Source organism: Dermochelys coriacea, chromosome 1 (assembly GCF_009764565.3).
Source record: "Dermochelys coriacea isolate rDerCor1 chromosome 1, rDerCor1.pri.v4, whole genome shotgun sequence".
In the NCBI taxonomy this organism is placed as follows: Eukaryota; Metazoa; Chordata; order Testudines; family Dermochelyidae; genus Dermochelys; species Dermochelys coriacea.
The window spans coordinates 27,019,005-27,033,449 of NC_050068.2; the positions used below are offsets into that span (position 1 = coordinate 27,019,005).

Genomic DNA, 14,445 nt, shown 5'->3' on the forward strand with positions numbered 1-14,445 from the left:
TAGGTATTGAGATCTATTTGCTTTTTTTTTCTGAAAGCATGAGCTGTTTGTGTCTGGGTGCCATGGCACTGCACTGCAGCGCAAGGCGACTGTTGTGATGGCAACGTGAGGTGGCTTTGTCACAATATCACACCTCAGTCATGAAGCAATTTTGTCAGGACATTGCATGTGAGTTGTGACTTCATGGTGACACTGCACCCTGGGGCGGGGCTGTGATGTCATGATGTGCCCTGGTATTGCCACCCCATGTCCTAAAGGTGCCTGCAGTTTAGTTTTCCAAGGGGAGGCTCCCTCTGCCTTTCCTGGGCGGTAGCGGCTCTGTGTGGCTGCCACCTACCCAGGGCTCTCCCTATCCCGACCGTGGGGCCGGCTCCACATGGAGAAGGCCCCACTGCCCTGCCCCAGGAGGGCTGCTCAACCCTAGCATCAGCCAGCCCCTGGAGGTGCCACGTGCCTGCAACACTCCCCCGCAGCGGTATCACTGAAGGGGACCAAGGGGTGGGGAGGGGCGTGGCTTGCAGGGGAACGCGCGCCTAGCCTAGAGCGGGCGAGGTGTGGCCGCGCGCGGGGGGGGCGTGGCTTTTCGCAGTGTCAAGTGCGTGCGGAGGAGCGCGTGGGCAGCGGCGGGCGGGGTTGGTGAGCGCGCGGAGCCGCGTCTCTGTTCTCTAGCGGTTCCTAGGGCGAGGCCCCGGCGCGTCTCCGGGCACCCCGCCTGGCGGACCCGGCGTCTGCCCGCCTTGCCGTAGCCCCTGCGGCCCGCCACGGCCCCTCCAGCCCGGCCACGCGGTGAGCCGGGCCGCGGGCAGGAGCCGGCTGGGGTAACGCGCGGTTGTGTCGCGGCCCCGCCCCAGGCAGCGTCTTTCACACGCTCGTGTCTGTGTGTTTCCGGCTCACAGGGCGGCGCGCGGTGCCTCGGCGAGGGAAATGACCGGGCGTGCGCGGGTGCGAGCGCGGGGACAAGCCCTCCCGGGCGCCGCCGGGCAGCCCGGCTCCCCACGGCGGCCGGTGCGTACTTCGCGTCCGTGACGTGCTCCGTGCCCTTCTCGTGGGGCCCGGCCTTGGGTGCGTGGCGCTGGGTCCCGGGGCCGGGACGGATCCCGGGCTCCCTGTTCTGTGCTCTGTGTCCAAGTTCATTCCTCTCCCTGACCGCCGGGGTGGTCTCTGAGCGCTGCTGAGGCGCCTTGCCTCGCTCCTCAGTGACAGCGGTCATCCCCTCCCCCCCATGGGGGGGGATGTGTCACTTCCCCAGTGGCCCCCCCCCCCAGTCACCCTGGTGTGAGGTATAAGGATCTGAGCCAGAGAGTGGAAACTGGTTCTTGTAGCTGTTGACACGGAGTGCAAATTCGGGGCCAGCACCATTTCATTCCTTCATATGACTTGACTTTTATCTTTTTGGATGAATCACTGAAATTTTAAAAAATAAAGTGAAGTCTAATGTAACTTCCTTTAATCGCAAGAAATACAAAAATATTCACGCTTTTAGAAAAGGAGTACTTGTGGCACCTTAGAGACTAACAAATTTATTAGAGCATAACCTTTCGTGAGCTACAGCTCACTTCATCGGATGCATTTTGCATCCGATGAAGTGAGCTGTAGCTCACGAAAGCTTATGCTCTAATAAATTTGTTAGTCTCTAAGGTGCCACAAGTACTCCTTTTCTTTTTGCGAATACAGACTAACACGGCTGCTACTCTGAATTCACGCTTTTGTGCGGCTTATCTGCTTTCCTTTGTACACCTCCTTGAAGGACACGCTACAAAATTGTACCATGCATACTGCCTGGTTTTAACCAACATTGCAAAACCGTGGCCTGCATTGAAGGTGGAATTAATAGTCCTCCCAGGATAATGTGTCCACGTGCCCCTTCTGTCATGCTACTCTGCATTTAGTTTTGATAATGGAGAATGGGTGAAAAAGGCCTGCCTTATCAAAAAGGGGTGACCTCTGCCCGTTCAAAACTAAGCACCAAAATTGTTTTCCTTTTGACTAGTAGAATATTTATCCATGTAGTCACAAAAATCTGAAAGAAAAAGAAATCTTATTATGAACATCCCTGAAAAACCTGAAGAATGCTGTTTTTTAGGGTTAATTCTCTTAGTGTTCCTGAATTGAAGATTTTTAGTAGTAGACAGGTTGTATTTGTTTCCAGTGTTGGTACCTGTCTCTTCCTGTTGACTCAGGTTTTCTGTTGCTTCTGTTTAGGAAGTCTCTGAATGAATGATCTCAGTTCGCTAAGGCTGTGATTCAGCAACCTAATCAGGAAATTGTTTAAGCATGGGGGACTTCTGCACAGGCTTAAAGTTAAATATGTGCTGGGGATACTGTAATGTTGTTTCTGTTCTGTAATAGCTGCCTTTGTTCTATGCAGCATTGAAATTTCTCTACCTGTCCTGTACATGAAAAGAAAAGGACTTGTGGCACCTTAGAGACTAACAAATTTATTTGAGCATAAGGTTTCGTGAGCTACAGCGCACTTCATCGATGCATTCAGTGGAAAATACAGTGGGGAGATTTATATACACAGAGAACATTCTTTCAGCAGTAAAATTTCATCTCTTCTGTGAAAAACGTGTATCATGTTGTTACAACAGTGGGCCATCTGCAGAGTAACTATTTTGTAACTAAGCCGTTTCCATCTTATGACATCCCTTATTCATATCTCATAGGATTGTTCAAGAAGTGACGAGCCCATGCCTGTTAGGACTTCGCAATCTGAGAAAGAAGCCTCAACTTCCTCTGGCCACAGGGAAACAACAAAACTTACTCAGCGATGTAAGAGGTTAACTGCATTAATTACTTTACTTTGAAAGCTCTTGCAGGCAGGGACTATCTATTTGTTCTCTGTTTGTACAGGGCATAGCACAATAGTCTTGGTCCATGACTGAGGCTCCTGTTGCTAGTAGAATACATATTAATAATAAGGTAATTATTTTATTATGATTAACCACTGTAAAGTAGCTTGTTTTCTAAGTGAATGTATTAATGTGTATTAGGAAATTATAGACAGAATGAAGTATAAAGACATAAATGAGTTGCAAGTCTTGTATAAAAATGTGAAAACATCTTGACATTCATTGTCTTTAAAAAGGAATTTATTTTTTAAACCACTTTAAGAATAAGGTGCTGTTAATACTGCTGTGACAATCATGTGGTAGCTCAGGCTCTGGTTATTAAAAAGTGATTTTGCATCTCATTATTACATATTTTATGTGCTGCTGTCCAAATAAAATCCAGTTAAACATATTCCATTTATATAGCCTAATTCTTGCTATTAGGATGACAAAAATTGAAGGCTAATAGACTGAAGGCTATAGAACTACCTGTGTCCAAATTTATGAATTCTTAGGTTATTTTGCTGGATTTACAGGAATGAATACATTTTACAGTTCTTTCCACATTTCTGTTCAAGATGGCCTTTCTGCTGGGGATTCTGGATACACACTGCTGGAGAGAGGGGGAAAGACCCGATGTAACTTTCAAGATTTGGGACTAAATACTAGAGAAACTATGGCACATGTGAAAGACTGTAAAACAGGTAGAGTAACTCCATTTCCTTCAGGTTAGCCTTGTCTTCTAAGTGCCTGATTTGGGGAGGAGCTGAGTACTAGTAGTCGATTGATTTCATTGAGCTGCAAGAGCTCCATATGTTTCAGCAGCAAGCCCACAGTATTTGGTTAGTACATGGGAACATGAAAATATGCATGTACAAAGTGCAGAGAGCCCTTAACTTGGAATTGCAGTGCTCGTTACCTCAGAATATGTCCTCAGCCCCTTCCAGGAGGTTCCACTTGTCAAGAGAATGTTCAGAGATGTCTAATTTTTGGCATCTAAATTCTCTTTGTGTTACTTTTATGATATATTTCAACTTTCTTGGCTTCTGAAGTTAAGCTTCTCTGACATGATGTAATACATTTTGCATTAGCTCTTCTGGCAGCTCTTGATTTAGCTCTTGATCTGTTGAATCCAAGGGATTAATATATCTAACCAGAGAAAATCTTTCTTAGTTTAAAAAAAAAAATAGAATAAACATGTCTTCTCTAGTAAGATGTGGCATAAATATGTCTCTTGTATTTGTTAAATGAAATATTAGTATTTAGAAACTGATTCAGAGATTGACTTTCAACATTGTTTAAAATCATGAATGTTGTGTATCAAACAAATAGGACATTTTGATTTCATTTTTTCATAGAAAAATACAGTCTCTGCTAAACACAAAATTCCACTAGAGTGGAAATGTGATCTTATGGGTGTAACAAAGGACCGGGAGTCGGATCTGTCTTCTGTTACTGAATCTGCCACTTACATTTTGTGTGACTTTATGTAAAGTACTTATAAAGCCTTCTATGCCTAAGTCTCCCCATCTATAAAATGGAGATAACAGCACTCTACTTCGCAAGGTATTGTCTGTCTAATCCATTAATATTTAAGTGTTTTGAGATCCTTGGATGGAACATGATACAGAATTACACAGTATTATTTCTTAGTCGGACATTAGCATGCATTCAAAGGGGCAAGTATAACTAGGATGAGTGAACATTTAGAAAAAATCGGCTACATCGTGGTGGTGTACTGTTTTATTATATGCAAAGCAGTTTGGGTTTACAGTTAAAAGCAAACTTGCTCTGCTTAAGTAACAGTGACCCCATTTATATATGTCATGGTTTATCTGGAATATAAAATATGGTAGTAATAAGCGTTTTACAAAACTGCTTTTTCGAGAGAGAGAGAGAGCGCGCGTGCGAGAGAGACCTTGAGCGGGCAGTCTGACCTAACCCTACAAGCTGACATCAGCAGGGTTCCTTAGTTATGTCCTCCAGAACAATACATATTAGGGCATCTCTCTGTGTGTAACCTGGTGATTGGTCATAGGTCTGGACTTCATGATCCTTCAAAATAAGAAATCAAAGCTGTCTTTTTATATATATATATATATATATATATATATATATTATATATATATATATATATATATATATATATATATATATATATATACATACACACACTCAAAATGCCCATTTTACCATAGTTATTTGGAGCTTTATTATTATTATTTATTATCCTACATTTCTTCAATTCTTTCGACAGATATGTTTGCCAATCACCATCAAATAGTTAATTGAGAGAAATAAACTAATCTTTAGTGTATTTTTGTAAAATAACATATGTTGGCAGTGGGAAATTACTTTTGCCAGCCCATTTGTATCATCTTATCTTTCATTAGACATTGTGTTCCATCTACTTGTTTTGATGTTGGTAAGGCATTCATTTTGATTGACTTGTATTTGTATATTGATGACTTTTTTGTCAAAAAGATCTCTGTGTGTTTCTTAAGGTTACTGGGCCAATAAAGTATTTCCTGTAATTATTTAACGTGATTTAAATATTTTTGGTGGTAATATTTGTCTTAAAAGAAATAAACTTATCTGTTTCAGGCTTCAGTGGAATTCCAGTGAAAGTGGTCACCAATCTATATAGCTTAGGTTTGCCCAGGGAATGGCAGCTTTACCAATACCATGTAACATTTAATCCAGAGTTGGAATCAAGGCGCCTGCGCCTTGCTCTGCTTTACAGCCATATCGAACTTCTTGGAAAAGCCAAAGTATTTGATGGAGCTATCCTTTTTCTTTCTCAAAAGCTGGAAAATCAGGTGAAGATAAGCGTCTTGTGCACTGTTGCATTACCACAAAGCCACAGTCATCTTAATTATGACCTTTGTGTTGGTGGGATGAAACAGCTGAAACTGTCGCCTCCCTAAAACTGTTTGTTTTATTTGTTTAAATAATTTTGTGACCAAGCCATCTCCTCTTATCTGAAGTTTGTTTAGTGTTGGCAGTATCTACTGCCAGAGGGGCTGGTTTAGTGAGATAAACACTAAGATTGAAATAACAGGATCAATTCAGTTCATCATCCTTCCAAGGGAGATGCATTGAATTCCATGCATTTTAGTGTATGTGGATCTTCAAGAAATTAGGCTTGTCTGCTTTGTGAGGACACTAAAGATGGCACGTCCTGTGAGATTGGAATTTGTAATGATGTCCTTGGCCAAAATTCCCCTGGCCACAATCTTTTGATGTGTAGAGTTTTACATGCTGGTTGTCTTGTCTGACTTCTGTCCTTCTACCCACAGGGTGCCTGCATTTCATTAGTGCTGCATGCATGCATAAATCTTTAATTGAGCATAGCTCCCATTTCAACTGTTGATTATATCTGTTAAGCTAATAGAGGATTTCAGTTTCCCGGGCTGTCAATCTAACACTTTTCAAAGCTTGAAAATACAATGTTTTTAAAAAGTAGAAAAAGACAGAAGTATAATGTACAGTTTTTTATTTTCTGGGGCTTCACTTTACCATATTAAAATTGCTATTGCACTCTAGTCGTATTTCTTGGTGTTTGGTGTCCTTACAAGCACTTCTCAGTCTCAAGTTTTTTAGTAATATTGCAAGTGTTCCAATAGTCTGCAGTTTGAAACATATTACTGGAACAAAAGGTGAGTTGTGGGGGGCGGGCAGGGAAGACTTGTAAACCAGGGAGCTGTTTAAATGGGTTTATGGAAGAAAATGCCACAACCCTTTAGCTTCTTCTGGGTTATACGGTAGCAGTAGTTTTCTGGCACAGAAATAAATTTTAAATCATCAGTGACCTTTGCATGATAGGAAAGCTCTGTATTTGGGAGAGTAATGATTGTGCCAATAAACACAGTGCTCTGGATATGTTGGTTGAAGGCCTGCCTGCCCAGTTAATTTTTGCATTAGTTGCAGTCCTTGTTGTGAATATAACTTTCTGATCCCAGAAAATCGATGAAAAGACAAATTATCTGAAAAGTAATATAGGATTTATTTTTGGGCAGTTAGACTTTTACAACTACTATTCTATATTCAAGGTAAGATTTGGCCTGGATATTGTATGTACCTGTTTTGAATTTTTTTCTTAGGTTACAGAATTATCGAGTATAACGAAAAGAGGTGAGACTGTAAATATTACCATTACACTAACAAATCAGCTAGCATCAAGTTCCCCTGTGTGCATTCAGTTTTTCAATATCGTCTTCAAAAAGTAAGTGGTTTTGAAAGTGTTTGTTTGAGATTAACTGTTAAAGGTGGAGCATAAAAACATGGCTTTAATCAAACTTTGTGAAAAGTAAACTTCTAAAAAGTTGCATATCTAGTAGCATCTGACTTTTTCAATTGTTCAGGTTGTAAAAATGTGGGTTGAAAATCTCTTGATGTTTGCTACATAGTAAAAAAAAAAAAAAAAAAAAAAAAAAAAATTGTTATGAAATATTTATTGCCAGAAGTAGTTATGGAAAAGATTTGTTTTAAATAAATTTCACTCAACACCATTTATTCCAGAGAAGCTGCTTCACTTCAGCCAGTAGTGAATTTTGACTGTTGACTATTAAACATAATATACAGATTTCCTGTACTGTCTTTTTACTTGTGTGAAAATCATTCTCAATAGAAGTCAATAAGGGCAAAGCCCTTTACATAATTCTAAATAAACCTTGGGTTAAGAGTTTCCATGTTGGTTTTTAAAAAAATGTATTGATGGGTTGTGACATAGAGGGCCACGCTTTCAAACACAGCTGAAGAAATTGTGCCCATCCATATTTACACACAAATTAAGTAATTGTGGCTTACCTAGCACATAAATGTGTATGCAAATATGAATTTTGTACAGTGCAGTGTTGGCACTATTTTGGATGCTAATTTGGTGTTTGAGATCTCCTGGAATAAAGGAACAGTTTTATTACTTAGTTGCTTTTAAACCAAACCTGAACTCAGATGTATCCATAACCCAGCTTTTTACCAGTTCTAACTGACACGTAATAATTCATAGTGTCAAGTCAGAAAAGAGCAGCTTACCCACTTTAAAAAACTGATAATTATTTTGGAATAAAATTCACCCTTGTGAGTGGGCCTGCACAATTTCCTACTTACCAATACGTGTCTGTAAGTCTTAAACCCAAGTTTTAAGTGATATGTAAATGATGCATACAGTCTTGTGCAGGTCCTCTCCAGAGCCATGAATTTCATCTGGTGTCAAAGTTTTGTTACCTTTCCAAATGCTAACTAGGGAACAAAATGGCTTCTTATTTTTATTTAAGTTCTTGACAAAATTCTCATTAATTTCATTAGGAGCAGAATTAGGACCATACTGTGTTCAGGCATGCAATATTTTTTAACCTAAATATTAAAGAGAACACTTGCAGGAGACGTGTGGTAGCATTACTCTTTTAATAAAATATTCTACTTCATGTGCTTCCGAGCAGAATGGGAAAGCCTTTCAGATGGATGCATCTTTGAGCTCTTAAGATAAGAAACAGTGTTTAAGTGTGTAAACAAATTATTGCGAAACTGGTATGTTCTATGTTTTCTGAGACCAATTTGTATTGTTTTTGACTGCACACAAAATACTTTGATTTATTTCTGTGGTTCATGCATTTTTGTGGGATTCTGTTTTGTTACTCTCCTGATACAAAAAAGATTGGTATTATGTTTGAAGTCGTTATTTTAAGATGTTCAAGGACTGTTGTCTCTGAAGTTATGACGTAAAGTGGGATATAGAATACAAAGCAATATATTTCTAGATTATTAAAGAAATGTCTGATTAGTGTTATAAGGCAAGAAGTCCAAGGCCAAATGATTTCATCTGATTCCATGAGTTTTTAATTATTTCCTTGAATGTATTGTCTGGAATGTCTTATTCCTATTAAGTGAAATCTCTACTTAATAAACAAATTGGACTTGTACTTCTTTGGGCATTAAAGATATTATGGGTGTGATAGTGCTGTTAGGAAGCTTTCTTCTCTTCTCAGCCTAACCTGTTGTGTAGTGTTGCTGTGCTCTATTAAACAGCTGCCGTGGTCCACTTCGGGAAGTGGTGGAGGGGGTGAGGTTCCTCATTTCATTAGTGGATGGAGTGGTTCCTGTTTATGCTGCACAGTTCACAAAGTGCTTTGGAAGCCTTCTGATGAAAGTGTTAACATAAATGTGATACTATCATTATTTAGTATTACCTATTATTAAAGCTTTATTTATGTCCAGAGTTTTGGGCAGCAGTACTGATTTCCATTTGAATTTTGAAGTTGGTCAAATTTTTGAGATTCTACACTTTACATATTAATAGCTCAATACAAGGAATTAATGGAATTGTGTGCATTTGTTAAAGGACATGTTTTATAAAAAACATTGGAATGAATTCATTTCTTACATTCCATAATGCAGGTATAACTCAACTATGTCTTAATCAAATCTCACAGCTGTGTGGTCTCATTGCCACCACACAGACTTTTTGACTTCACGTTATCAATTGTGCCTTAGACCTTTCACTAGAACGGTGTAGTTCTAGCTACTGTTGTCCTGAACACTTGCAGTATTTACAGTTTGTACTAAGGTATTATAGCTGATATTGGTTTTTGAACTGCCCCTTTTTTTCTTTTGACACTGTGTCACTGATCTGGATGTGGTCTTTTTCTTTTTAATTTTTTTTCTTGCACAGTAGATCGTGGGATTTACTAGATATAGTTTCATTTTCAGGTCCAACTTACTGTCTTGAAACCTGAGCAGTTTCTAGAAGATAGCTTTGTTTGAAGAATTACTCCTGGGGGAATTCTGCGCCACTGCACGTGCACAGAATTCATGACCTCTGCATATTTCTTTGCTTCCCTGCAGAAAAATGACTTCTGACAGGGAAGCAAAGGGAGGCCGCAAGAGTTATCATGTGCCCTTCCCTGGCAGTGCTGACATATTGGTTCAGGCCCCCAGAGCAGCCAGTAGAGATGTAAATCACCGCCAGGGGGTTGGGGGGGCGGGGGCTGAACAGTTGTGTGTGCGTGAGAGAGAGAGATTGTCAGTCTTGCTATTTTGGCACACTTGGCGTGGAGGGGCAGGCATGGGGGAGGTAGACATAGGGCAGGCTCTATCCTCTTAGGCAGAGCAGAATGTAGCAGCCTGCCTTCTTAGTGAATTCCCCCAGGAGTATAAAATGGGTGTAAAAGTTTTAAGGCTCCTTTACATTGCCAAAATAGTCTAAAGGATCCTTGTTGTAAAGGACAGTGTGGCCTTATAAATGCTTATGGTGCTTTAGAACTGGTCTAAATTTTTGGACTGAACAAATTTTCCTATCAAAATGTGCTCCATGAACTGTTTGCTACTGATCTTTTTGGAGATGGTCAGTAGCCAATATAAATTATGAGTTTGATTCCCCAACCCTAACTTGCTATTCAGTTGCCTATGATGTAACAGTGAGCATATCATAGAATATCAGGATCGGAAGGGACCTCAGGAGGTCATTTAGTCCAACCCCCTGCTCAAAGCAGGACCAATCCCCAACTAAATCATCCCAGCCAGGGTTTTGTCAAGCCAGGCCTTAAAAACCTCTAAGGAAGGAGATTCCACCATCTCCCTAGGTAACCCATTCCAGTGCTTCACCACCCTCCTAGTGAGATGGCTGCATCTATTTGTGTTTTGATTAATAATTTGAAGTAAAGGCTCAAACCTAGCTACATTACTATTAGACAAAGGAGGTTTGGGGGTTTCCTCCTATGCACCCCACTCCCATTGTTTTGAATTATACCTGATAGGTCACGCACAGTTTGAGTCTAGGCCGATGGACACAAACCAAGTCCACAACTGCAGAGTTCCCAAAGATATAAAATTTATTACACTCGAGCATGGTGCCCCCCTGCTAGTCAGGAGGGGACCCCGAATGCAGGTTATACAAAGATTATATACCTTTTAGCAAAGTATGTTGCCCTCGTGTATCGGAAACCTTAGCCAATAGACAAACCCCTTTCTTATCTTCCACCTATCCCTGCTAGGTACATTCCCCGTGCTAAACTATTACTTTAACTACACACCATGGCCCTGAAACAATGCACCAGTAACTTTTCTTATCAGGATGGGAGGCCCACATCAAAAGGCCAGGAGGCAGGGAGTTAGGAACAGACAAAAAACAAACAGGCTGGAAACAAGGGGGAGAGTTTTCACAGGAGTGCAGTGTCTAAGGAACACTCTTCCTGGTGCATGATGTGCTTGCTTTTAGACAATGGTGGGCCCCCAAACCAAAATGGAGTCACATATGCTAACTTTTCCTTAACACCATTCTCCATCCATTGTATTGTAATTTAAATAAATTACCAAAATAATTGAATCCAGCATGTTTATATTGCATTAGTTTAACAAATACGAAGAATTTTGTAGAATTTTAAAATATTGCGAGCAGAATTTTTAATTTTTTTTTGTACAGAATTCCTCCAGGAGTCAGGAATATAGCTAGGTTTGAGACTTGCGTTGTGAGTTCAGCTTCTGTTGTGAATTTGGTTAATTTAAAATTTAATGATCTAATTATGAGTTAAAAATATCATCTATTTTCAGTGTATTCTAAGAATTATACTTATGTGATGTGTTGAAAAATATGCATTAATACATAGGGTTTTGAAAAAGCTGTCCATGTACCAAGTTGGACGGAACTTCTACAGTCCTTCAGACCCAGTGGAAATTCCCCAGCACAAGTAAGGTTTTGGGGTTTTTTCCTCTTTAATTCTAGAATTTTCTGGTAACAGTTTATGGTAATGTGTAAACCCCTTTCCAGTATATCATGGTGGAGAATAGTTTTAATGTCTGAACTTTGTGTTTTAACAGCATCCCTGCCATTCTTAAGATGTGCTGAATTATTAATACAAATTGCAGCAGGAACTTGGGTATAGAATCTCCACTGTAACGCAGAGCAGCAGGAGCTAGGCAAACCAGTGGTGATGCCCTTTGTATTACCAGTGCAAGAAGAGAGAGAGGTTCTACTTCTTGTATGTTTGTGTAGCAATAAATATGCAAAACTTAACTTTAAACACATGGCAGCCAAGATGGTGGAAGTGGACCTACATTGTTAAACGTGTTAATTCAAAAATAGTTATTTTAAATATTTTTCTTTGCATTCCATAAGACTGACTCTTTGGCCAGGATTTGCTGTTTCCATTACACAGTTCGAGAACAGAGTGATGTTAAGTGCTGACGTAAGCCATAAAGTCCTTCGCAGTGAGACTGTTCTGGAATTCATGACAAGTCTGTATACCAGGATTGACAGAGTGTGCTTCATACAAACATGTGAAAAGGAGCTGCTAGGGCTTATTGTGCTTACGAGGTAAAGACATCACTATTTATTTTGCTGTTCTGTTGACTCAGGTGTCCTGTCAACTAGAACTATTTGTACGTAATGGCTTTTTGCACTTCTTTTTACTTTAAAAGTGGTATTCAATGTTAAAAGTTGTAGTGGTTTCTTATGTCATTCATAAAATAGTGTTCATGAGGCAGGCGATCGCTGTCTATTAAAGATTATAGGTGTGTCTTGCAGTAGAAAGATATGCAAAAGCAGGAGGGCATGAAAGAAAGCTGGGTGTCCCATGAAGACAAATATGGAGGTGGATAATGTATGTGGGGGAGAGCTGCTAGTTTGTGTAGATATTAGCCTGGTGGGGGAGGATATTGGAAACCCATCCAGTCACAAGGATATGTACCTCATATGGGAGTGCATTGAGTGTCTCCGCCAGAAAAAGAAACTTCTATGGGAAGCCTCTTTAAGAGGGTGGGCCATCCGTTTTCTCCCCTCACTGTGACCTTACTGTCTCTAGAATAGAAGATTAAGCTGGCCATTATTGACCTTCCCCCTGCATGATCCTCCTGTTCTGTGGGGATTGGAGCAGGAGAAGCCAAAAACCCCCCAGTAAAACCTGGATTTGGACAGGGCTTTGATTTCTTTTGTCTGCTACATGTACCATAGTGTGACTCTTAACTTTATTTTTTTTAGTCTGATTTTTAAACAGAGTCTTCTGGTGTCTGATGTTGGGCCACTGTTCAACCCCTCTTGGGGCTAGGTAGCACACCATTTTAGTCTGTTTTCTCTCTGTTTGGATTGCTCTTGCAATACCTCTTCCTTCTGGCCTGGAAGGAATGATGGATATGTACTCCTTGAATTTGATGACTTTAAAGCTTGCACGCTGATCCTGCAAAGACGTATGCATGTCAGTATTTTTAGGGTGCTGTGAGTAATTCCAGTGGCCTCAGTGGGAATACTTGCAGTAGATAAAATTAATGCATGCGTGTGTCTTTGCTGGTTTGGAGCCTTGGATTTTTTTTTTAAAACAGTGTAATTAAAATTATCACCAAGTTATTAGAGTAAATATGTATCTCCTGGTACATCTATGTTAAAACTGTCTTTTGTAAATTAATCAGTCTGGTTTGCAGTAATGCTTGATCAGATTTTTTTTTTAAAGTTTTTATTGTACTACTGAAAATTTATTAAAGGTGCAAGTTTTATCCTCTGAGAAAATATAGAAGACAACATCATGTGAAACTGTTAGGCGATGTACTGATAATATTTGTTATGTCATTCTAAGCTTCCCCCCTACATATTTCCAAATGGACAAGTCTCTGTACTGGAGAAGACTTATGACTGCAGTCATTTATACCACACTTAAACAGGCCTAAGCAATTAAATCCCCTCACTTATTCTGCATTTTCATAGATATAACAATAAAACCTACCGTATTGATGATATTGACTGGTGTGTGAAGCCAACGGACACATTTCCAAAACGTGATGGCTCTGAAATCTCTTATGTTGATTATTATAAGCAGGTAGGTTAAAAACTAGGAAGCTGTTACAAACAAAAAAAATGTTTTATATTTTGTATGGTCACTTCTAAATGTACTGGTGCTGTAATTGTGGCAAGTATGACCAAGGTTTTCTATATTAAACTCAAACACAAACCATTTTTAGTAGTATGATGTACATTGGAAATACAATACTATTACATTCGGATGTTTAAAATTACTTTTACTAATAGACTCTGGGAACTCTTTGCCATGTTCTAGAATGAGGAATTGTTTGTAAAGTGTTTTGAAGATGAAATAGTTCTTTATAGGTGTGAAATAATAACAGCATTCTATGTATTGGAGCATTTGGCTTACCTTCTTATGAAAAGTAATAGAACTTTAACTTGTTCCATTGTCTTTAAAATATGCTGAGGACAGAGTGCTCTTGGCAAGTTAGAGCAAACATTGCTCCATCCATAAACATACATGTGTAAAAAATAAGTTGCGGTGAAATCCTGAGAATAATGATGTTTCACACTTGCATGGTACTTACATATTTGAAGCACTTCATGAACATTAATAAAATCATGAGTACGCTTAGTGTGTGGCAAAAAGCATTTTCACACTCATAGCTACTGTATTCTATTAGTAAAAGTAATCTTAAATATCTAAAAATATCTAAAAATCTATATTACCAATGTACAATAAAACTAGAAATAGTCCCTTTTTGTGTTTAATATGCTTCAAAGCACATAAATGTGCTAATATGGAAAAAATCTGCTCATACTCTTAAGATGCTGCGTGTACAATACACATTAAAAAGTGTTATATTTCATTAGTTCCAGTGCTGGGAA

At 39.6% G+C, this 14,445-nt stretch overlaps 1 protein-coding gene across 5 annotated transcripts in view; it reads left to right on the forward strand.

Annotated features, from left to right (window-relative positions):
- PIWIL4 (piwi like RNA-mediated gene silencing 4) overlaps positions 1–14,445 on the forward strand; it is a 100,301-nt gene that overhangs the window by 30,747 nt on the left and 55,109 nt on the right. The window contains exons 1-9 of one of the 5 annotated variants that reach the window (XM_043504169.1): positions 630–786; positions 897–1,005; positions 2,667–2,772; positions 3,410–3,535; positions 5,436–5,650; positions 6,935–7,056; positions 11,435–11,515; positions 11,944–12,141; positions 13,522–13,633. In XM_043504169.1, coding sequence (XP_043360104.1) covers positions 925–1,005; positions 2,667–2,772; positions 3,410–3,535; positions 5,436–5,650; positions 6,935–7,056; positions 11,435–11,515; positions 11,944–12,141; positions 13,522–13,633 — 1,041 coding nt within the window. In that variant the 5' untranslated portion in view covers positions 630–786; positions 897–924. Of the gene's footprint in view, positions 1–623; positions 1,006–2,666; positions 2,773–3,409; positions 3,536–5,435; positions 5,651–6,934; positions 7,057–11,434; positions 11,516–11,943; positions 12,142–13,521; positions 13,634–14,445 lie in introns of those variants that run through there. The other 4 variants (XM_038401346.2, XM_043504171.1, XM_043504170.1 and 1 more) reach the window with 4 other exon arrangements.